This window comes from Bubalus kerabau, chromosome 19, assembly GCF_029407905.1.
Source record: "Bubalus kerabau isolate K-KA32 ecotype Philippines breed swamp buffalo chromosome 19, PCC_UOA_SB_1v2, whole genome shotgun sequence".
Classification (NCBI taxonomy): Eukaryota; Metazoa; Chordata; class Mammalia; order Artiodactyla; family Bovidae; genus Bubalus; species Bubalus kerabau.
Genome location: NC_073642.1, coordinates 31,277,424 through 31,302,425, shown reverse-complemented (window position 1 = coordinate 31,302,425; position 25,002 = coordinate 31,277,424). Strand labels below are relative to the sequence as shown.

General features: G+C 42.8%; 1 protein-coding gene across 1 annotated transcript; it reads left to right on the top strand.

The window, feature by feature from the left end:
• The first annotated feature begins 4,460 nt into the window (after positions 1 to 4,460).
• SKIC8 (SKI8 subunit of superkiller complex) lies at positions 4,461 to 23,654 on the top strand. Its single transcript, XM_055556006.1, has 11 exons — positions 4,461 to 4,578; positions 7,565 to 7,615; positions 8,323 to 8,350; positions 10,164 to 10,269; positions 10,640 to 10,812; positions 17,351 to 17,499; positions 17,716 to 17,809; positions 18,919 to 19,012; positions 20,799 to 20,891; positions 21,629 to 21,707; positions 23,451 to 23,654. Exons 2-11 carry the CDS (start codon positions 7,604 to 7,606, stop codon positions 23,538 to 23,540), a joined length of 918 nt encoding a protein of 305 aa, XP_055411981.1. The 5' UTR covers positions 4,461 to 4,578; positions 7,565 to 7,603; the 3' UTR covers positions 23,541 to 23,654.
• Positions 23,655 to 25,002: the final 1,348 nt, after the last annotated feature.

The window sequence follows — 25,002 nt, the reverse complement described above, 5'->3', positions numbered from 1 at the left end:
TCAAACTACTGCACAATCGTGCTCATGTCACATACTAGCAAGGTTATCTTCAAAATCTTTCAAGCTAAGCTTTAACAACCAAGAATTTCCAGATGTACAAGCTGGGTTTAGAAAGGATAGAGGAACCAGAGATCGAATTACCAACATTTGTTGGATCATAGAGAAAACAAGAGAATTCCAGAAAGACATCTGCTTCATTGACTACACTAAAGCCTTTGACTGTGTGGATCACAACAAACTGTGGAAAATTCTTAAAGAGATAGGAGTAACAGACCATCTTACCTGTCTCTTGAGAAACCTGTATGGGAGTCAAGAAGCAATAGTTAGAACCAGACATGGAATAACTGATTGGTCTCAAATTGGGAAAGGAGTACGATAAGGTTGTATATTGTCACTCTGCTTATTTAACTTATATGCAGAGTCAGTCAGTTCAGTCGTATGGACTGCAGCATGCCAGGCTTCCCTGGTGAAATACTGAGCTGAGTGAATCACAAGCTGGAATCAAGATTGCTGGGAGAAATATCAACAGCTTATGATATGCAGATGATATTCAACAGATATGCAGATGATACCACTCTAATGGTAGAAAGTGAAAAGGAACTAAAGAACGTCTTGATGAGGGTAAAAGAGGACAGTGAAAAAGCTGGCTTGAAACTCAACATTCAAAAAACTAAGATCATGGCATCTGGCCTCATCAGTTCATGGCAAATAGAAGGGGAAAAAGTGGAAGCAGTGACAGATTTTCTTGGGCTTCAAAATCAATGTGGATGGTGACTGCAGCCATGAAATTAAAAGATGCTTGCTCCTTGGAAGGAGAGCTATGACAAACCTAGACACAGTATTAAAAAGCAGAGCCACTTTGCCACAAAGGTCCGTATAGTCCAAGCTATGGTTTTTCAAGTAGTCATGTATGGATGTAAGAGTTAGACCATAAAGAAAGCTGAGTACCAAAGAACTGATGCTTTCAAATTGTGCTGGAGAAGACTCTTGAGAGTCCGTTAGACTGCAAAGAGATCAAACAAGTTGATCTTAGAGAAAATCAATCCTGAATATTCACTGGAAGGTCTGATGCTGAAGCTGAAGCTTGAATACTTTGGCCACTTGATGTAAAGAACTGACTCATTGGGAAAGACCCTGATGCTGGGAAAGATTGAAGGTAAAAGGAGAAGGGGGCAGCAGAAGATGAGATGGTTAGATAACATCACCGACTCAATGGACATGATTTGAGCAAACTCCAGAGATAGTGGAGAACAGAAGAGCCTGGCATGACGGTCCATGGAGTCGTAAAGAGTCAGACACGACTTAACAACTGAACAACAACAAGTGGCTGATCCATGTTGTTGTGTGGCAGAAGGCAGCACAACATCATAAAACAATTATCGTCCAATTAAAAATAAAGTTTAAAAAGGCCAGCTATCCTTGCTTCACAGTCCAGATGTTTTTGTTGTGGGTTGCCATTTCCTTCTCCAGGGCATCTTCCCAACCCAGGGATTGAACCCTCACCTCCTGCCTTGCAGGTGGATTCGTTACCACTGAGCCACCCAGGAAGCCCCACAGTCCTGATACTAAGGCCAACGACGTCATGCGCCTCAGGCTGTAGCAGTGTTCTATGGGCAAAAGGAGGTGCACAATACATCCTTTTTGAATGAATAATAGAGTTTCTATCACAACTATAGAATTATAGAGTTGGAAAGTCTTTAGAGAGCAATGAATTTCAAACTTCATGGTCATAGCTCACAGCAGGAAAAACATTTTCCTTTGTGATCCATTACCTGTCTATGTGAAACAAGTTTCTTTATAAAGCATGACATATCTTTAAATGCATGATACGCTCCTATATCTCCTATTTTTCTCAATCTATTGTATTTCTTTTTGAGAGATGGTAATTAAAATTTTATTCAGAACAACTATAATGGCTGACAAAAATTAAATTAATCCCAAAACTATTTGCTTCAATTGGAAATTAATAGTAGTGGATTTGGAAGCAGGCACAAAAAGGTGAAAGCCTTGGTATTCTGACAACAGATAAAAGGCATGAAAGTGATCAGTGTGCTCTCAGAATAATCTAGAGGTGGACTATTTACAGTTAATGCAGAGAAAAAAGAAAAAAAAACACATAAGCCCAAATCACACAAATTAAAATTCACTTAATTACATAGTTGTAAGCACTTTTCTGGACAAAATTTCACCATTCTTAAAGTAGGAGTGTTCAAAAAGATTTCTTTATATAAGCTAAAGTAAAGATGACCCAATTGCCCTGGTTAAGGAGAAGCCATATAATAACCAGTCCATTTTCAAAACCCAGAGAAACCCAGAAACTCTGCCAATAAAATTAAAGGGACAAAAACTAAGATTGGCCAAAACTGGCAACCAGTTTTACAGGAAGACAGCAGATCACTCCTCATTTCACTGTTAAAAGCCACTGCATTGGGGACTCGTGTTAGGTCCTTTCCACACTCTAGTAACCTGGATCCTGGCCATTGCAGTGTCAATTTCTGTTTGTTGGGTTCTGTGGAATTTCCCTGAATGCTGTGGTCCAGTCAGCAGTTAGGTCATTATGGTGGGAATTGCCTCCAGTTTGAAGACACGCTTCCTGGCCTGAGGGTATAATTTGTACACTCTTCTTTAGCTTCAGGGATAAATGTACTCTGGTCAAGTATATCCAGAATGGTTACAGGAATAATGTGACTTTTAACAGAGGCCATGTAAGAGTTTTGACAATTCAAGGTTAACAACTGAAGCATGCTCATTTTGACCCAAATTTTCTAAACCTGTGACATGTAGGGGATCCACTGGGGCTGGATGAAGTTTCCATTGACAGACCTGTCACTGAAGGAATTACTGAGGACCAGAGAACAGGCACTGGGAGACTTGTGAGTGTATTTAGCAAATTTCTGGGCCATAAAATCTCCTCATAAGGCCCTCAAAGATTTTATCTAGTTGTATGGACAAGAGTTGTATGGTCTAACAGTTTTCTGAAATCATCATAGAACTCAAGATGTTTTAATAAACTAGATCCTGGGAAATTAACTTTCGAGGGTGGGCGGGGTAGGGTAAGGGTACATGGATATTTCAAGGGTTTACATTCACTGTGACCATACTTTACCATCATCCCCTTCTTCTAGACTCTTTTTGGACTTCTAAACCAGTTTTAATCAGGAGAGACTGTGATCTCTCTCTCATGATAAGCTGAAAGAAAGCTTAACCCTTCAGGGAGCGCCCCCCCCCCCCGCCCCCACCACCCAGAATTTCCACTCCCTACTGCCCAGAGAGATTGAGACAGTGACCAGCAGCCAGGAGGGAGGGGCCGGGCAGCTTTTCAAGGATGGGATGCAGTGCCTTCACCCTTCCATCTCCTTTTAAAATGCTGGTCATGAGCTTCTAAACTGATATGCATCACAGTAACCTAACCGGTTGTGTCCAAAATCACCACGGGCGCTGACTGCAGCCATGAAATTAAAAGATTCTTGCTCCTTGGAAGAAAAGCTGTGATAAAATTAGACAGCCTATTAAAAAGCAAAGACATTACTTTACTGACAAAGGTCCGTCTAGTCAAGTGAAGTGAAAGTGAAAGTTGCTCAGTCCTGTCCAACTCTTTGCAACTCGATGTTTTATACAGTCCATGGAATTCTCCAGGCCAGAATACTGGAGTCGGTAGCCTTTCCCTTCTCCAGGGGATCTTCCCAACCCAGGATCAGGTCTCCCGCATTGCAGGCAGATTCTTTACCAGCTGAGCCAAAAGTGAAGCCCATCTAGTCAAAGCTATGGTTTTTCCAGTAGTCATGTATGGATGTGAGATTTGGACCATAAAGAAGGCTGAGCACCAAAGAACTGATACTTTTGAACTGTGGTGTTGACAGTTGACAGCTGATTCTTGAGAGTCCCTTGGACAGCAAGGAGATCAAACCAGTCAATCCTAAAGGCAATCAACCATGAATATTCATTGGAAGGACTGATGCTGAAGCTGAAGCTCCAATACTTTGGCCACCTGATGGGAAGAGGTAACTCATTGGGAAAGACCCTGATGCTGGGAAAGATTGAAGGCAGGAGGAGAAGGGGACGACAAGATTGGCTGGCATCACAAACTCAATGGATATAAGTCTGAGCAAACTCTGGCAGATAGTGGGAGGACAGGGAAACCTGGCGTGCTGCAGTCCATGGGGTCGCAAAGAATCAGACACGACTGAGCGACTGAACAACAACCGGTTGTGACTTTACAGTTGAAATATAAAGCTCTATTTCACTGAAAAAATTTTGAAACAATAGAACTCTTGCGGTCATCAAGTGTAGTCTATCTCAAAGTACAAATAAAGAAATTGGAACCCATCGGCAAGCCGGTTTTCCGTGGCCCCGCCCCGGGGGAAACCAAGGTGACCGGGGCGTGGCCTCTTCCCCTTCTCCCCGCCCATCCTCCTCCCCGCTCCGCGCGCGTTTAGGCAGAGGGCGCTGCGGCGTGCGCCTGCGCCTTGGGGACCGGCGAGATGTCCCGCCTCTTCGTGAGCTCATCACCCCGCGTCGCGGTCGCGCGGAAGCTGGCGTCAGAGGAGCCGTGGGGCAGTGCAGCCGGACAGTGAGGCGGTGAGTTGGTCCGCAAAGCCGTTGGGGGTGGCACTTGTCGGTGCCGATAACGGTCCAGGCTGGAGGGCGGGTGAGCGAGAGTGGGCCCGAGGCTACCTCTAGGAGGGTTTTCTCAGGAATGCCCCACGCCGCAGTGCCTGATGGTGGTGGCTTCCGTGACTCCATTTACTCTGGCTGCCTCTCGGGGTGTGGGGCCTGAGGGGAGAGGGTAGGTGGCCTCATTTTGCAACCTGTGGATGTTCTGTGAAGTCTCGAGGTTAGGGCTGGTCTCAGTGTCGATAGACAAAACCGTCTTAACGGAAGTCTTCCAGTGGTAGGCCACTCTGTCTTTTTCGGTAGCGAGCTGGACAGGTACAGGCACAGGCTGAGTTATCTTTACTTCAAGTACCACGTAGTATTGCGGGTTATTGACCTCCCTCAGTACTTTAATAGGGGCATGTGTAGTGTTCTTTGGAAACATTGAGGAAGCAATGAATTCTGCCTGGGAAATGAGAGTTCTCTAAAGAAGGAAGGTGACAAAAGAGGCTTTTGGCGTCCTCTTAACGCTGAAATTATTGTAGGATAAGAAACTGATGTAAAAGGTAGTGTGAAAGTGCAAGTCGCTCAGTCGTGTCCGACTCTGCGACCCCATGGCCTCCATGGAATTCTTCAGGCCAGAATACTGGAGTGGGTAGCCTTTCCCTTCTCCAGGGGATCTTCCCAACCCAGGGATCAAACCCAGGTCTCCCGAATTACAGGCGGATTCTTTACCAGCTGAGCCACAAGATAGTGTAACCTATACTATAAGCTTGTATCCACCTTCTCCTGTCAAACTAACCTTGGGGGAGGTCCCTTAACCTCTCTTGAAGTCTCACTTTCCTTATGAGGAATGTAGAGATTATAATAAGATTATCTATTAAATGAGATGAGAGGGTTCAGTGAGCTAACCTACATGTAATATGTAAAACAGGGTACATCATGGTACCCTGACTCATGGTACATCATCAAACATGCATTCATTGATAGAAGCATACCTTTATTTGAGGAGCCTGGCTTCTTGGAAGTTGACTTCTTGCAAACCTTCCTACTCTTGTTTCTCCTTGTTGCAGGGAATTGTTTCTGTTGCAGGGATGTGAGGCAGGATTTGGAAGGGCAGAGGGTTGGTGCCCAAGAGAGTTTGAATACTGTTTACTCCAGCGAAACTGGCTTGACCTCCTGCCTGTCTTTCCTACCCTTGCCAAGACACTGTTCTTGGGTCACAAATGAATTAAGCACTACTGCCTTGACTGAGATCTTCACAGGCAAAGGTTATTTAGAAATTGTTTGTTTTTTCTGTTATCCTTGGAAAACCTTCACAGTAGTCTTTTTGAGTTTGCAAATTTAAAGCAAGTAACCTGGACATGGAGGCCTTAGATGTATGGTGTCCTCTGTCCATGGATAGAATTGAGGGGGCCATGAACTTGGATGAGAAGAAAAATTGCATCCTTATGTTCTCAAACTTCTAACTGAAATTTAGCATTTCCTTCAATTATAAATGTAGTCAGCAAACCAAGTATTAATAGGGTGACATTGTCACCAATAGAAATCACACATATTTTCATATCTTAGGATATTGTATAAGTTCATCATAACTTTGAAATTATGGTAGTTGTTAGATTTGCTGCTAAATCTTGTTATATAATGTGTAAATAAAGAATCACATATGCTGTCACAAAAACTAATTTTTGTATTTGGTAAAATTTTATTTCTGTATACAGTTGAACATATAATAGTTGTATTACTATTCTCACACTCTGTATTTCTAAATTCATCTACATTCTAAAATTTATTTGTAGCCCCCAAAGCATCATTTGCAGCACTTTGTGATCTTGGATGTGTGTGAGGTGGTGAAAATTTTGAGTCAGCTGACACACATTCTTAGCTGCAGTCGAACAAGGAAGCACTCTGCTTTCTTATTTCAGTTATCATGCTGTAAACAAGTGTCTTTTTTTTTTCAGTCTATTAGTGTTAGGATTTTTGTATTTTTGTGGTTTTATTGGTGACTTCACTGTTTAAAATAGCCCTCCAAGCACAGTAGTAAAGCTTTCTTAGTGTTCCTAAGTACAAGAAGACTGTGATGTGTCTTACGGAGAAAACACATCTGTGGATAAACTTCATATAGGCATGAATTACGTCGCTGTTAGCCGTGAGTTCAATATTAATGAATCACCAATGTAAAATAAGGTGTCTTTAAACAGAAACACTCATAAAATAAAGTTACTTACTGATCAGTTGCCCCAAATTTACCAGAGTCTTGCAGGAACCTAATATAGTGTCTCCCCCAGAAGCAGTGGGTCAGTGTTCACTAACTTAGTATTCAGTGACTTTATGGAACTTAACTCCCTGGAATAACAAGAATGGACTATACTTGGTTTCCTTTCTAATCCTATGTGTTGTATGTATTTTAAAACATCCTGACAAGGGGTTTATAGGCTTTACAGAGCTACCTGGGGTGTGGGGGCGGGGGTGGGCATGGAGGATTCTATAGCACACACACAAAAGTTAAGAAGCCTTATTATAGCTTTGGGGAGACACGTAGTCTCCCTCTAGCTCACACCCTCATTTACACTCCTGCTGGCTCTTATATGCGTTTTTGGCTGCGATCCCTGCTTGGACCATAAGAACTTTGCTCCCCCATATTTGCTTGTTGAGTTTTTAATAAAATAATATTTTAAATTAAAAGATGCTGTGGTTTTATCTCTTGGAAAAGCAGCAAGGAGGGAGACTGGATCCTCTCTGTAGTCAACTTGAGAAGAAAATATGAGAGGTGGTAGGTATTAGTTGAGAAAGAACACTGTGCCACCTGGTAGGGCTTGTGAACAGGGACCCTGGGATCAATCTATAGAAAAGTGTCAGGTCAACTCTGGCCAAGAGTTGCCTTACCAAGGCAAGCTGATCCAAGGGAAGCTTCTATAGCGCTCTATCCTGATGGCCACCTCTTACTGAAGCCCTGGTGTTGTTTCCACAGAGCTGTCTGGCCTTTAGCCCTTCATCCTTGGTTAAGGAGATGACCAACCAGGTAAGGCCTAGGGAGAGGGAGAGTACCAGTTGGTCTCTTTGGGGATTCGAGCCCAATACATCATCTGGGTTTGTAGTCAGAAAACTAGCATCTGATTCCTGCTCTGCTTCTGAAGAGGAGGGTATCCTGGGTACCTAATCACCAGAGGGTTAGGTGGCATTAGTAAAATGCACAACACTGAGAGAAGGGTAATTTTATTTCAGTCTGTACCACAGTTTACAAAGGGATTGAGGAAGCTTAAAAGAATTTGTACACAAAAACGAGAAAGAAAAATTAGGGAGAAACATGTCTTTGTAATAAAATTAGGGACAGAATTAACAGGTTATTATGCAGGCTGTGTGGTTTTATACAACTACAAAAATTAAGCTGCAAACTGGACTCTGAGCTTCCTGGTGATCAGAGCAGGAAAAAGCACATAATTTATTACTCTTTTTTTGGTGGGTGGAAGTAGTTAGAAGAGACTCTAGCTTCTTTAAGAAGTAGTTGTTTTCTTTAAGAGACTATAGTTTCTTTAAGAACTATACAGTTCTTACATTACAAACCTTGCATGAGCTCACAGGAGGTCAGGCCGCAGCAAGGGAGGTACTTAACTCTGGTGATTATATCTGCTGGGGCACAAGGTGGTGAGCTGGGGGGTGTTTTAGGGAAAGGATGGGACACATCTGAAATCTGACCATTGGTTTAATGTGTCTTCTGTTCTTTTTTAGTACAGTATTCTCTTCAAACAAGAGCAAGGTAAGCAGCTTTCCAGTTCAAGCAAATTCACCTGTGAAAAGCTGTTGTCCCTGGCTTAAGGTTTTTGTCATGCTGACCAGACATGCAGTTCCAACCATACTCACTTTACATAAGAATTGGCAGGGGCAGCTGAAAACAAATACACTTCAGAACAAACAACCAACAACAAAAAAAACCAACCACTAACTTAAAGAGCAAGAGGCAAATGATAGACTGGAGAACTCTGGGCTGAGGAAAATTTTTCCCACTTGAGGAAGGTGTGACTGAGCTTCCCGGCTATCAAAGTGAAAGAAGGAAACTCTGAGTCTCAGGACTCTGTTAATACCAGCTCACCTGGGGAGGTAAACTTGAGCCTGGCCATGAACACAGAAGTTCTCTTGGGAGCCTTTATTCATGCTCCTCCACTTAAAACAAGTGTAGCGAGTCTCACAGAGGGCCTTTGACCCTCAGTAATAGAGGAGGATAGAATAGGTGAATTTGTCAAGACCACTGAGTATATGGGTGGGCTAGGGGCTGTGCGGCAGTGGCAGTGGTGGGGATGGGAGAAGGAGGGAGGTCAGAGTCTGGAAAGGTAGCTGGCCAGTGACAGTGGACTTCATACCTGGAAAGGAGGGTGTGCAGGGACTATTCACGTGTGTCTCATTTCTTCACCACAGCCTAGATAAGTTATGTAAAGCCTGGAGAAATTTGTGGAATGCCTAATAAAGCTCTTCCACTTCAAGTAGTGACATTTAGGTAGTCTGAAGTTTAAACCCAAAGCATTCTTTCAAGTTAGCGAGCATAGGTATGTAGCAGCTAGTCAGCTTGTCAGTCAGCTACCTTGTATGCACCTAATGCCATCTGATGGCAAGCTGGCAGACTTGGGTCAGGTGGGGATTGTAATGGAAGCCAAGATGCTATATGTAACTCACAGCTGTTTAAGTTGAATGTCCTTGTATTCATGTCTTGGAAAGGTGTCCCTGAAGAATTGCTGCCAGGTGTAAAGAAAGCCTTCTTGTTCACTTGTTACTTTTGTATTCGTATACCAGGTCTGCAGACTCACCAGTATGGCCCACCAGATATACAGCTTACAGACTTAGAACTTAAAGTGGACTTTAGTTAGTAGGAAGTTTAGGTTTCTAGGTTAGAATACCAGCTCTGCCTCTTCGTAGCTTTTGACTTTGAGTGAGCTACTAGGCTTTTCTAAGCCTCTGATTTTTATCTGTAGCTGCTGCTGCTGCTGTTAAGTCGCTTCAGTTGTGTCCAACTCAGTGCGACCCCATAGACGGCAGCCCGCCGGGCTCCGCCGTCCATGAGTGTGTTGCCGTTTCCTTCTCCAATGCATGAAAGTGAAAAGTGAAAGGGAAGTCGCTCAGTCGTGTCCTACTCTGTGCATTTTCGGACCTGTACTGTTTACAGTTGACCTGCTTACTGGTTTCCAAAGATCTCTTAAGAAATTACTCTTAACAAGTTTGATCTCTTTTGGGGGGTGGATTTCACTTTAGCCAAGTGAGAGCCATTCCAATCTAATGCATGTCAGACAGCATACTAAAGTAGAAAGGACCCTGGACTATTCCAGTACTGCTCCCCGACCTGGTAAACCTGTGATTTGGGGCAAGCGAGTTCCTCAGAACCTCTGGTATTCTTATCTGCCTCCGCTGTTCTAATAAAAGCTGTGTGGGAAAGCCATCTGCAAAACAGTAAAGCAGACACAGGTGGATATCGCCTCAAAAATCTCAGAATTGGTGTAAAAATCTCAGTATTTCCGCTTTATCTTAGCACATTCAGTTTAGAAGTTGCATGAAGACTTTATATGAATGACTTTCTGTTCCAGCCCATGATGATGCCATCTGGTCAGTTGCCTGGGGGTCAAACAAGAAAGAAAACTCTGAGACAGTGGTCACGGGATCCCTGGATGACCTGGTGAAAGTCTGGAAATGGTGAGCGCTCTTTCCTCTACAATACAGCCTTGGAAGTTGGGGTTTTTCTTCTGGGCTCCCAAGTTACAATCAGAGAAGTATTGACTATTATCTACGCAAGAAAGCAATGGCTATATGGTGGTATAAAAAGGCAGGCTCTTTTTTTCTCACTTGTTTTCCTCTTATTCACTGTTAAGGCCTTACAGTTGAAAGAAAAAAATGCTGTGGTTAAAAGTTGGCTGCGTTTGGTGTTCTGTGGCTCTTCATTTCCTCTCTTGATTCTGCATTTCACAGACCTCTGATAATGCATAGTTACAGGAGCCCAGAATTTCAGATGCCAGGTACCATGTGTTGTGTGTGAAGAAATCCATTTCTCTGTCCCCCATTGAAGGCGTGATGAGAAGCTGGACCTACAGTGGAGTCTGGAGGGCCATCAGCTGGGTGTGGTGTCTGTGGACATCAGCCACACCCTGCCCATTGCTGCATCCAGTTCTCTTGATGCTCATATTCGTCTCTGGGACTTGGAAAACGGCAAACAGATAAAGTCTATAGATGCAGGACCTGGTAAGAGTTTTACTCTTAGAGAGGATATTAGAGGTTTACGATCCCTTTTTGATATCTTTAGGGAGAGATGTATTTTAGTGTTTAGAAGTTTTTGGATTTGAGATTGGTGATATGGGTGTATGAACTGCATGTTCTGTAATACCTTCAGTGGGACTGGGACAGCACTCTAATCAAATACTAGTATCTTAGCAACTAAACATGAGTATTTATACTAGGAGATAAAAATAAGCTATAAATAGCCTTATATCAGTTCTAGTTTTATTGCCAAGTGAATTTGGGTACTAAAATTATTTCTAAAAACTCATAGTTTTTATCACCCTTGGGTTTCAAATTGCTGACTTGGGATTGTGGACTTGTGTTTGAATGGTCCACAGGTTCTCTGTTTGCCATATTCGGAATTGATCCACTCGTTGCCTTGTAGAGGTCTAGAATGTAAAGCACTGTGTCCTCCTAGATCTATGTCATGGTAATCTCAACTAATTATGATTAAAGTGCCTATTTCTAGTATATGCTTGATACATGAAACTTCTAAAGAAACAAATCGATTTTTTTAAAGTTCTGAAGGACAGCATAGTCTTGTCCATTAGCCTTAATAAACATCTGAAGTAATGGGAATTAATCATTTCAATGGGACAAGCCACATGACATTTCAGATTCCTTGTGGCCCTGTATTTACTTGTATATGACCATATAGCTTTCATGAGCAGAGCCTGTTCTGCCAGAATGGGTGATGACTGGAAGGAGTACAGAGAGCCTGGTGCCTCTCTGGCACACCCCTCCATGGAGTGATTACAGAACTGCTCAGCGCTTTACTTAATGTAATTCCCTGGATTAGAGCCCCAGCAGATTTGCTTCCCACCAGCTATGTTCAGTAGCATTCTATAGGTTGTACTTATTTTGGAAAGAATGATGTTCCCAGGGTTTTAAGGACTCTGTGTTGTCTGAAAACTGAGTTCATTTCCCCTCAGTGCCAGTATTTGACATCTCTGAGTCTTAATTGTTGGAGCTTTTTAAGGAATACATATGTTGTTGTTGTTCAGTTGCTCGGTCATGTCTGACTCTTTGTGACCTCGTGGACTAGCATGCCAGGCTTCCGTGTCCTTCACTATCTCCCGGAGTTTGCTCAGACTGATGTCCATTGAATACATATGTCCAGTTCCTATTTTGGATCCACTGAATCAGTTTTGGGGTGTGTGGGCCAGGATATGTATTTGAAAAAACTCACCCAAGCATTCTGACTCCCCATAGAATTGTTTTCGCATTTGTCCTTGCCCTATTGTTTTCTTTTACGGAGGACCTGGGTCCCCAAACTAGTGCACAAAGTCTGTTAAGCTGAGACGAGGAGGAAGAGGTGGATCTATTGCTGCCTCTTCATCTTGGGCACCTAAGCCCTCCCATGACACTAAGGACACTGTGTGGCTTTGTAGCCCTGGGCACACCACAGTTGAAGAAATGAGTGCTGGATTGGTTCTAAGGAGAAGGATGAAGTCTGTACCCAGCTCGCCTTTCCTGACAAATAGTATCTTAAGCTACATGTTGGTTCCAGTTGTGGCAAGTAATCATTGAAAGATTACTGTTAGGAAAGAAAAAAGATACTGAGATGACTATAAGATTGGATTTATTTTCTTTTTTGGATAGGAATCTTCATAAAACTATACCAGACCATTAAACAACAGTTATTTGAGTAAATAATAAAATGAAGCATTGCTACTGACAACTGAGGAGCAGCTCAGTTGAATTCACCTAAAGGTAAAACTAGTAAGTCTAGGTCTAATGAATTTAGGCAAATGGACATTTACATTATACCAGCCTTGAAAATATGCCTGGAGAATGTGAGAGGAGGAACAGAGGAGGAGGAACAGAGGAGGAGGAAAGAGAAAGATCTCAGATCCTGAAGAAGAAAGGGAAGAAGTAGAAGAAAGGGAAGATGACGGGGAAGATCCTTCATCTGATGCCTCACCCAGGCTGTGGCTGCAGCAAACTGATGTCAAAGATGTCGAAGAAGAAAGTGCAAGCTTAGGGGCCTCTCAACATCAGGTGGTTCAGGATGTCCCGGTGTAAAGAAGAGTTACTCTCTTCACTGATGAGGTGGAACTTAGTGATTAAAATAAATATTATGCAAATGTTAAAGTAAATTTTAGAGTGCAAGGTTAAATTGAGGAATAAAAATTCCTTCCATTTTGAGGAAAAGGACCTTCACCACTAAAAGTTTTGTATTATCAAACAGCTAATAAGGGAAATGTAAAAGTAATTCAAAGTGATTTTACTAAACTTCAAGGAATCATAATCCGATTTTCTAATAACCACTATTCCTGTAAACAACTAATTATAATAGGAATAAGAGAACACAGTCCTGTTGGAATAAATGGTATAGTCATTAGATAGATACTAAAAAGCAGCCTTGTGAGAGATTGATTATAATAAAAGCTTTTTTAGATCTTCTTGGTTGGTTGAGCACTTTTGAAGTTAATTTCCTTTTTGAAACAAGTATTTCCTAAGTGGTAGAGGTGAATTAATTACTACTTTGAGTATGTGTGTTAAGATTTGCAAGAGAATTTTATTTTAAAACTCACTCTGGTATATGGTACTGACCCATCTGTGCTGGGAGCCCCTATCTGCCATGAGTCAAGTTCAGGGAGACCTCTCTCCTGTGGGCTGAGAAGGGCTTGACCTCTTTGAGCCCTGCCCTAGGAGTAAGGAACGTGACTGGGGAAGGAGCCTTTCCTCTCCCTTTGATCTTACAAGCACTGGGCAGGTACAGGAAGGGCAGGACTTAGGGAACATTCCCGTATAAGACTGGCCGTGGGCAAAGGGACCTCGACCAGCACTGGACAACTGGTTTGTTCCTTGCTCTCTAGGCTCTGACCCCAGAGGCTCCTAAAGCTCTTTGAGATTGCCCATGAAGAGTTTCCCACATAACTGAAAAGAGAAATGCTGAAATATCATCAGTGGTCCAGATGGAAGTATAAAGCACATGTGCTTACCCAGGCTGTCCAGAAGTCTGGAGACCTTTACACAGAAGCACTGTAATACAGAAATAGCATCTGAATAGAACTTTTCAAATCAGATTGTGTGATATAACTTAAAAACCAGTTGATTAAAAAAACAATAACAATGCCTCTTCCCAGTCCTTATTCTGTTGCTAATTTGTGATACTTTGTCATATTATAGTTTTATATAAGAATATTTCTGGTACCTCTTCATTTATTTGCAGCTTATTGAGGTAGACTTTCACCTCTATAATTACACTCTGAAATTAACCCATTATACAGTTTAACAAGTTTTAGTAAATTTCCACAGTTGTGTAGCCATCACTCCGATTCAGTTTTAGAACACTTCCATGTCCCCCAAATGTTCCCTCATGCCCATTTATAGTTAACCTGTGCTCCCACCCTCAGCCTCAGACAACCACTGATCAGCTTTCTGTCTCTATAGTTTTGCTTTTTTGAAAGATTTCACATAAGTGAAATTGTATTGTCTTACATATCTTTCTTTAGCATAATGTTTTTGAGGTTTATGTACGTTGTAGTATGTATCAGTAGTCTGTTCCTTTTTATTGCTTAGTAGTAAGGATTCCGTTATAGGGCTGTTCCACATTTTGTTCATTCATTCATCAATTGATGGATATTTGGATTCTCTCCAGTTTTTGAGTATTCTTAATAATGCTGCTGTGAGCATCCAGGTTCAGTTCTGTTCATGAAGATGTGTTTCCATTTCTCTAGAAGTGGAATTGCTAGGTATTATGGTGTGTGTTTTCACTTCTTCAAAGTAGCTATACCATTTTATTATATTCCCACCAGTGTATGAGGATTTTGGTTTCACTACACCCTTGCTTTTTTTTTTTGCATTTCTTTTTCTTGGGGGTGGTCTTGATTCCTGTCTCCTGTACAATGTCATGAACCTCCATCCATAGTTCATCAGGCACTCTGTCTATCAGATCTAGTCTCTTAAATCTATTTCTCACTTCCACTGTATAGTCATAAGGGATTTGATTTAGGTCATAACCTGAATGGTCTAGTGGTTTTCTCCGCTTTCTTCAATTTCAGTCTGAATTTGGCAATAAGGAGTTCATGATGCAAGCAACAGTCAGCTCCCGGTCTTGTTTTTGCTGACTCTATAGAGCTTATCCATCTTTGGCTGCAAAGAATATAATCAGTCTGATTTCAGTGTTGACCATCTGGTGATGTCCATGTGTAGAGTCTTCTCTTGTGTTGTTGGAAGAGGGTGTTTGCTATGACCAGTGCGTTCTCTTGGCAGAACTCTATTAGCCTTTGCCCTGCTTCATTCTGTACTCCAAGGCCAAATTTGCCTGTTACTCCACGTGTTTCTTGACTTCCTACTTTTGCATTCCAGTCCCCTATAATGAAAAGGACATCTTTTTTGGGTGTTAGTTCTAGAAGGTCTTGTAGGTCTTCATAGAACTGTTCAACTTCAGCTTCTTCGGCATTACTGGTCAGGGCATAGACTTGAATTACCGTGATAGTGAATGGTTTGCCTTGGAAACGAACAGAGATCATTCTGTCATTTTTGAGATTGCATTCAAGTACTGCATTTCAGACTCTTTTGTTGACCATGATGGCTACTCCATTTCTCCTAAGGGATTCCTGCCCAGAGTAGTAGATATAATGGTCATCTGAGTTCAATTCACCCATTCCAGCCCATCTTAGTTCACTGATTCCTAGAATGTCGATGTTCACTCTTGTCATCTCCTATTTGACCACTTCCAATTTGCCTTGATTCATGGACCTAACATTCCAGGTTCTTATGCAATATTGCTCTTTACAGCATTGAATCTTGCTTCTATCACCAGTCCCATTCACAACTGGGTGTTGTTTTTGTTTGGCTCCATCCCTTCATTCTTTCTGGAGTTATTTCTCCACTGATCTCCAGTAGCATATTGGGCACCTACTGACCTGGGGAGTTCATCTTTCAGTGTCCTATCTTTCTGTCTTTTCATACTGTTCATGGGGTTCTCAAGGCAAGAATACTGAAGTGGTTTGCCATTCCCTTCTCCAGTGGACCACATTCTGTCAGACCGCTCCACCATGACCCATCCATCTTGGGTGGCCCCATATGGCATGGTTTAGTTTCACTGAGTTAGACAAGTCTGTGGTCCATGTGATCAGATTGGCTAGTTGTCCGTGACTGTAGTTTCAGTCTGTCTGCCCCCTGATCCTCTCTCTCAGTGCCTACCATCTTAGCTGGGTTTCTCTTACCTTGGACGCAGGGTCTGTCTTCACGGCTGCTCTAGAAAGCTCAGCCGCTGCTCCTTACCTTGGATGCAGGGTAGCTCGAGCTAAAATCAAGATTGCCAGGAGAAATATCAATAACCTCAGATATGCAGATGACACCACCCTTATGGCAGAAAGTGAAGAAGAACTAAAGAGCTTCTTGATGAAAGTGAAAGAGGAGAGTGAAAAAGTTGGCTTAAAGCTCAACATCAGAAAACTAAGATCATGGCATCCAGTCCCATCACTTCATGGCAGATAGATGGGAAAACAGTGGCTGACTTTATTTTTCTGGGCTCCAAAATCACTGCAGATGGCGATTGCAGCAATGAAATTAAAAGACGCTTACTCCTTGGAAGGAAAGTTATGACCAACCTAGATAGCATATTCAAAAGCAGAGACATTACTTTGCCAACAAAGGTCCATCTAGTCAAGGCTATGATTTTTCCAGTGGTCATGTATGGATGTGAAAGTTGGACTATAAAGAAAGCTGAGTGCCGAAGAATTGATGCTTTTGAACTGTGGTGTTGGAGAAGACTCTTGAGAGTCCCTTGGACTGCAAGGAGATCCAACCAGTCCATCCTAAAGGAAATCAGTTCTGAGTGTTCATTGGAGGGACTGATGTTGAGGCTGAAACTCCAATACTTTGGCCGCCTGATGCGAAGAGCTGACTCATTGGAAAAGACCCTGATGCTGGGAAAGATTGAGGGCAGGAGAAGGGGACGACAGAGGATGAGATGGTTGGATGGCATCATCGACTCAATGGACATGGGTTTGGGTGGACTCCGGGAGTTGGTGATGGACAGGGAGGCCTAGCGTGCTGCGGTACATGGAGTCGCAAAGAGGCAGACACGACTGAGTGACTGAACTGAACTGACACCCTTGCTAACATTTTGTATTGTTCTGTCTGTCTACATTTTTAGTGAAAAGTTAAGAAACCCTTACATTAAATTGGTATAGAATTAATATCTTTACAGCATATTAATGTTGGGCATATTAATGTTGGGCTTCTGACTGAAGCACCTGAGCAGTGCAATTCAGTGACTTAACAGCCATTAAAGATGACATAGTTCATGGAAACCTGTATAAGGAGATAAGAGACAGTGATTCTCCAGCTTGACAAGGGTCTCTGTGAATTTCAGGCCATGTTATGTCCATATTAATACAATTAATATCTTTACAATGTCCTGTTATGAATCAGGACACTATTCCTCCAATTTTAAAACATGTATCTTTTGCTAAAGCTTTAAAGTTTTTAAAATTAAGGTCAGATCTTTTCTCACTATAGTTTTTCCTTTTTTTCTGTTCAGTGGATGCCTGGACTTTGGCCTTTTCTCCTGATTCTCAGTATCTGGCCACAGGAACTCACGTGGGAAAAGTGAACATTTTTGGTGTGGAAAGTGGGAAAAAGGAGTATTCTTTGGACACAAGAGGAAAATTCATTCTTAGTATTGCATATGTAAGGAAATATTGCTTTGTTTCTATCTGATTCTTTCAGTTTCCTCTTCTAGCCTGTTGTATTCCTTGATAAACATTCTGCATTAGTCTCACTAGGAAGCTGCTGGCTTTGTTTGCCAGTCAGCCAGTTAGACCTGGAACCAGCAGATTACTTGTGTTTGAGAGGGGATGGCTTAACAACATGGAGTTTCAAATGATTTTCATATGTTCTCTACAGAGTCCTGATGGGAAATACCTGGCCAGTGGAGCCATAGACGGAATCATCAATATTTTTGATATTGCAACTGGGAAACTTCTGCATACGCTGGAAGGTGTGGTTCATCATTTTGTGCAAACTGGGTTATCAGATCACAAAGGAAGACTTACTCTTTTATTAAAATGCTACTAAATAGCAAATGAGCCTTAGATTTGCAGAACATCACTGTCAGTTGGAAATCTGAAATGCCTGTAAGGTTCACTTTTGTCACTGTGCTGCTGCTGCTGCTAAGTCACTTCAGTCGTGTCCGACTCTGTGTGACCCCATAGATGGCAGCCCACCAGGCTCCTCCATCCCTGGGATTCTCCAGGCAAGAACACTGGAGTGGGTTGCCATTTCCTTCTCCAGTGCATGAAAGTGAAAAGTGAAAGTGAAGTCACTCAGTCGTGTCCGACTCCTAGCGACCCCATGGACTGCAGCCCACCAGGCTCCTCAGTCCATGGGATTTTCCAGGCAAGAGTACTGGAGTGGGGTGCCATTGCCTTCTCCATTTGTCACTGTAGTTATAACCTAGACATATTAGTTTTTGTACCAGTGTTTTAAATGCTTATTTTGGTGAACAGGCTTACTTTTTATTTATGTGTTAATATATCCTAGCTACATGAGTGTCATATTTCTGTTATGTTTGGCTCTAAAGAACTTTATGATTGGAAAATAGCCCCTTTTTGTCAATAGTTTGAAGGTAAATGAAAGTTCTGTGCCCACTGTGTGCTGGTGACCGCTGGGCAGGGGGATGGGGTACTAGGACAGGGGAAGGGCTGGAGGGAGGCCTCTTCAGTGCATCCTTTACCCTACAACAAGGATTTGGTAGGGAACTAGCATCCTGTTTGTTCAACATACAAATCAGAAACAATGCATATTTCCATGTTTGGCCATATCTGTAGGGGCAGAGGAGTTTTGTCTAAGCAATGTATCCTGAGGTCCAGTTGGTCAGGGAAGGGATCTGAGGAGTAGTGACTCCCAGGAGGAGGGGCTTGCGTTTTGTACATGTTTCTAGAGCATTAGGAAGAAGGGTCCAGTCTGTAGCTCGCCTCTGACTGAAGCACTGAGCAGTGCAACTCAGTGACTTAACAGCCATTAAAGATGACATAGTTCATGGAAACCTATATGAGGAGATAGGAGACAGTGATTCTCCAGCTTAACAAGGGTCTTTGTTAATTTCAGGCCATGCTATGCCCATTCGATCCTTGACTTTTTCCCCGGATTCACAGCTCCTTGTCACTGCTTCAGATGATGGCTACATCAAGATCTATGATGTGTAAGTTACCTGTTGGGATTCAACACTTCTCTCTTAATGTCAAGGCCTGTTTTGTCTCTTATCACTAGGAGGAGCCCTAGCAAGTGAGCTGCTCCCTCTTTATGTCTAGGAAAGACATGTGTTCAGGTCCTGTCCCTGCTTTGAGCTTAGGATGTTAACAGAGGAAGACGTGCGTGGATTACCAACTAGAATCAGCTACTTGCTACTTCTTTTCCAGCATCCTGTCTCTTGTGGGGCACACTGGTTTTAAATTTTTTTAGACAGGTGAGTAGTGTACAGATGAACAGATGGAGCCATGGGCTGTAGCTAGCTTGAAGTAATGATGAAAAAATTAGAACATTTGTTTTCTGAGGGTGTGATGTTCTAGAAGTCATTCTTCTGCCCTAGTTGGGGAGTTGTCTGTTTATAAGCCAGCTTACAGCAGGTCTAGATAAGGGAGCTTTTTTGTTGGTGGTTTTTGACTGCAGGTATAAAGGTGAGTTAGCTAATCTTCAGTTGACAGCTCACTTCCATTGTAAGCCTGTGCACGGGCCCTTTCTCTTTTCCTTTTCTCCTTTATTTCTCAGTCCCCACCCTGTTCCCCACTGAGGTCTCCCCTATAAGGTGTGTGATGTGTGTCCCTGATTCTTTGACTCAGTACTGCAATCTGTGCCTGGCTTCTGGCTTCCAAATGTGGCATTCTGATCCACTGGGTGCATCCCTTACCCTTCTCTGTGCCCCAGCGATGGGTGCCACACCATGACCATCCACGTGCATGTTACTTTGTGGGCCTATGAGAGTTTTGCAGGAGTTTAAACTTGGGAGATTTTGGACAAGAGAAAGTTGTCAAATAGACATGGAATTAGAAATGTAGTTTCTGGAGTTAGAGCTGAACGAGCTGTTAGGGGCCAAGAGAAGATGCCTGTCTCAAGTTGTGCTTGCTTGTCAACAGCAGGGCCAGTATAAATACTAGCAGTTTCTTAAGTGTTCAGCTCTCTTTAATAAGGCTTTCACTGTTACAGTTTCATGATCTTCCCAACTACCGGTGAGGTAGCACAGGTTAAGGTCCCAGTCATATTGCAGATGAGGAACCCAAGCTGAGGTGGTGGTTTGGCCAAGGTGCTGTTACTGAATGAACACCTGGGACTTCTACCTTCTCATGGTCCCCCAGCTTTCTACTGAGGCCACCTCTCCGCTTAACTGGGGTCTGCTCTACTCCACTGGATTCAGGGGTGAAACTGCTGACCTTAGTCAGGTCTTAGGATTGTTCTCCTGCCATAGGTGATTTGATTTCACTTTTTTAAAAAGTGAAAATGACTATAGTCATTAGACCTGTCTTATTCTTGGTTAAGTTAAAAATGGTCTGTCCAAGTCACACCTGTTGTAAAAGAACACGTTTTGATACCTTCCATAGACACAGGCACTGGCTCCGCATGGAAAGGACGCTAGGTGGGCAGGGGTCAGAACCTGCAGCTGCTCTTGAGATGGCTATTTGCCTGCTGGTTCTGTTTCCTCACCTTAGGAATTGGCTTGCTGAGCCTTCTTTATTTTGAACTACTAAACTCTGCTTGTTTAGGATCCTGTTTTTGGCTCTTGTAGGCTTGACATATTTGGGGTTAATGCTATTGAAGATTTTGTTTCTTCAGTATGTGATGCTACTTTAGTGAAAAGAGAATGTCTATGTTAATACTGTCATTTCAAGGATAGCAGATTTGGTCCAATTAAATGGGCACAGTACACCTTCCGTTTCAGTGATTATATTCCAAAAGTTAATGTCTCCATTTTATTTGAAACTTTCCCATTTCAGACAACATGCCAACTTGGCTGGCACATTGAGTGGCCACGCATCCTGGGTGCTGAATGTTGCATTTTGTCCTGATGACACACACTTTGTTTCCAGGTACTTATGACTCTTATCAGTTCCTAAAATGTTAGGAAGATGAAGATGGTCCTCTTGTATGAATTGCCTTAAAATTTGAAGATGGTGTGACCCTTTTCTCATTCAGGTAGCCTTTGTTTCCTGCAGTGTTTTTTAAATTGTCAAGTTAATTGTTCTTAGCTGGAACAAAGATGGATGCTTTTGAGCAACTCAGTTCTTATTTCTTCCTTATAAATCTGGGCCTCTACCTACAGTAGGTAGGTATCCCTTATAAGGATACCTGTGTTCCGATAGTAATTATAGATATGAACATCTGTAAAATGTTATGCTTTGAGACCCCAATGTTGTTTAGGCCCAGGATGGCCAAGATAGTTGAAAAACAGGAGGTGGATGGCTTAATAGCACTGCACAGAGGCTTATAGAAGACTCTGAGAACCTTTATTTTGAAGCTTTAACCAGTCTCCCTCCCGTCCAGAGGGAGCCTCTCATCCGAGACTCCTGACAAGGATGTTTAATATGAGGGCCAAGCAGATCAGAAGTTTGGGGAAATAGCTGCTCTGTGAGTGGGGAATGCCAGCCAGTTGTGCCAACATTCTTGACCACCTTTTGGGGACCAGGTCAGCCGCTTGTGCACACACGCACCAAGGGGGCCTCTAGGTAGGTTGAGTCAAGGAGTGTGGAATTTTTGGTCAGATTCTTTCCAACTTCACACCGGTCTGAAAAGTTTTCTGCTACTGATGTTTCCTTTTTTAAAATAGTTCATCTGACAAAAGTGTTAAAGTTTGGGATGTTGGAACGAGGACTTGTGTTCACACCTTCTTTGATCACCAGGATCAGGTATGGCATAATTAACATTTAAATTCCTTTGTCTTTGAATTGCTAGCATTGTCTGACTGCTAAGCCAAAACTCACTCATTTTCCTAACCTCCCTGCTGAGGTTGTCAAGATTGGATGACCCTCAGAGCTGAGCCGCTCTGATTGCTTGGATGTCCATCCAGCCCGTGTTCCAGTGGACACTCTGTGGTGCAGAGGCTGGGGATGTGTTGTCAGCCTGGAAACCCACAAGGCATGATATGTACCCATGATATGGGTAGACCGAAAAACTTGCACTAGCTGCACAGCCTTTGAATGACTTCTTTGAAACATGTTGCAGCAATGCCTAGGGCATGCCTGGGCCTTTTTCTGGGTACAGCTGGGCCGTGGCTGTCTCGGGAAGGACCTGCTTCCTCAGGAGTTTCCATTCCATCCCACAGCTGTCACTTTCTCTTCTGGAGCTGCCCAAAGAAGTGATGTGATTTTTTTTTTCCTTTGAATATATTTGAAGCCAGAAATTCTTAATAGGTTGTTTGACTTTAAGGATATTGGTAAGTTTTATTTCAGCCTTTAAATTAGGAAAAAGAGGCTGTCTTCTCACAGGAGTCTTCCTGTGAGAATGTGACATGTTAAGGCATTCTAGGGCAGGGCTTCTGAGTCTTTAATGTACCCTGGGGATCTGGTAACAATACAGATTCAGTAGGTCTGGCCTGCGCCTGAGTTTCTGTCCCAAGCTTCAGGTGCGACTAGCACTGCTAGTTCCAACCACTTTTGAAGAGAAGGGTCTTGGGGAAGCAGTATAAAAAACAAAATACCATGGCAGTATAAAGTCATCTTTTATTAATTATGTATTTTGTATGTTCTTAGGATGGTCTCATAGAATCTCTTTGGAATGCATTTTAAAGTTAACAAATGTTCATGCTTTTTTACACTTAATCTTAACATTGTTGCCAATGAAGTTGAGAGGATTTAACCTTGACATTTCCCTCCTAGATTTAAACATTGTACTCAGGAAGGAAGTCCTGGCGGGCTGTGTTGCTTTCTGTGAGAGAGTCAGTGTGTGGTACGGTCCTCAGAGGAAGACATTTGGAGTGGATATAAAGCCATCACCTGGCCCGCTCACAGCGCTGAAGTGAGGGCTAGAACACCCACCTCAGGGATAGAGTGACAGGCTTGACCTGATGAAACTCCTACCACATCAGTTCTGTCTGGGAAGGAGGTGTGAATGTGTTAATTCAACATGTAGCAAATGAAATCAGTGACTTGCAACATCAGGTTATCTAGCTCCTGGGGACAGGCAGCTTTCATAGGCCTCTAATAAGAGAGTGAGAATTACTGAGGTAGGTTGTGGGCACAAGGAGGTGGACGAGGAGCACAGTTTGCAATTATCCCTGTAGGCAGTGACCTCAGGGTAGCTGTGGGGCCTTTTCCTTCCTGGAGACCTGAGAACCCGTGCTGGTCCCTCGTGGGTTCCATCTTCACAACATTAGGTCACTTCCTCAATTGTGAATCTTTGAAAGGTTTGTGAATACCTTGATTTATGTTTAGAAATGAATTATCTGGAGTTGGGAGGTGAGTGTGATGATAATTAAACAGTAGTAATAGAAGCTGCCTGATTAAAGGAAAAGCCCATTCTCACTGTTGAGAAAGCATGAGAACATCCTCATCCTCTTGTTTTTCTGGATTCAGTATAATGAGAGTAGGGTAAGGGTATTTGTTCCTAAAGAATAAAGGTGTTAGTAGAACTTTTTCTCTTTTTATTTACAGGTCTGGGGAGTAAAATACAATGGAAATGGCTCAAAAATTGTGTCTGTTGGAGATGACCAGGAAATTCACATCTATGATTGTCCCATTTAAACATCAACATTTTCCAGGCTAATGCTGCAGAGAGAACGTATAGATTGATTATGACATTCCTTACCTTTCTAGCTTGTTAATATAGCATTTATTAAAAAGTTTATCAAAAACAAATTTTGTAGATATATAAATCTTTTCATGTTTTATTGGAAATGTCATTCATAGTTTAACATAAAGTGTTCTTAGTACAAACACTTATGTTCTTCAACAAGCTTCTGTCTCATTTGCCCTGTTACTAATAGAGCAGTAAGAGGAGTTGCCGTCATTCTGTGACAGTGAGTATTGCCTCAGGAAAGAGGACATCCAGGCATGTACTAAACCTGCCAGGATAGAAATTTAGGCTCACCCTTCCAGGGGATGAGCCATGCAGAGGCTGTGATAGGAAGCTAATCTATTTTAGAATGTGATCCCGAAAGAAACAGGTTATTTGACTGGGTGGGAACATTCTTTAGTCCTGTCTGAGCATTCTTCTATTTGGTAGATTAAAAATGCCCCGTGCCACACTCTTTTTCACCCTGTTAATTTTAGAGAAGCCTGTAACCTGCTGGTGGGTATTGCTGCCTTAATAGTGTTTACAGGCTCAAGCCTGTACCTACTCTGGTTGACCTCCAGCCCTGCTTCAGTTATCCCAGAGCTCCTATACCTCAGTTTTCTCAGTGGCCCACTTGAGACATGGTCTGCGCGTAACAGGAAAGGTGTAAGTAGCTAACACTCCGAAGTTTGTTGCTTTTTACTGATGGTAACTTCATATGCTTCATGTCAGGTCCCGTGCTTTCCCTCCAGACTCCCCACAACCCTTAAATCAAGCCCGTCCTCTCTTCTCTCTCCTGCCTCTGCCTTGTTCACCTTCCTATAACTGAAGCAAGAAGTAGACAGGCCCCCAACCAGAGTAAAGCAATTGGAGGTTCATTCCCTGTGGACTGAAACTCCCAAGACAAGAAGAGCAGGATAATTAAGGGAGGAATCTGGGCCCTGGTCATACCACATATTTCTCATTCTCCAAGTCAGGCGACCTCCCTGACCACACATGCACAGAAAGGCTCCTTGGAGGTCAAAGGGGAGGGATGTCAAGGGATGTTGTACCCATAGGCCTCTTCAGTAGAATCCATCTTGGCTAAGAGATGTGTGCACACACATAGAGGAAGATCCTGAGATACACCAAATATGGACTGTGAACCGGGCAACTCCAAATGACTGGCCAAAGGAAACCCAGAAAAATGCCCCTTAAAAGGCATTCAGACCGTCCGGAGAGTGTGACTCAGGGACTCTTCTCTGAGTCTGCCCATGTATCTATCTATCTACACGTACTGTACTTCTCCCCCCACCACCACCTTTTTACTTGCCTTACTGTTTTTTGCCTTTGTGGAAATTCTTTTCTGCAAAGCCAAAGGGCCAGGGCCCCTTGCATTGACCTCTGGTCCAGTGGTTAGGATTTGGTGCTCTCCCTGCGTGACCTGACCTC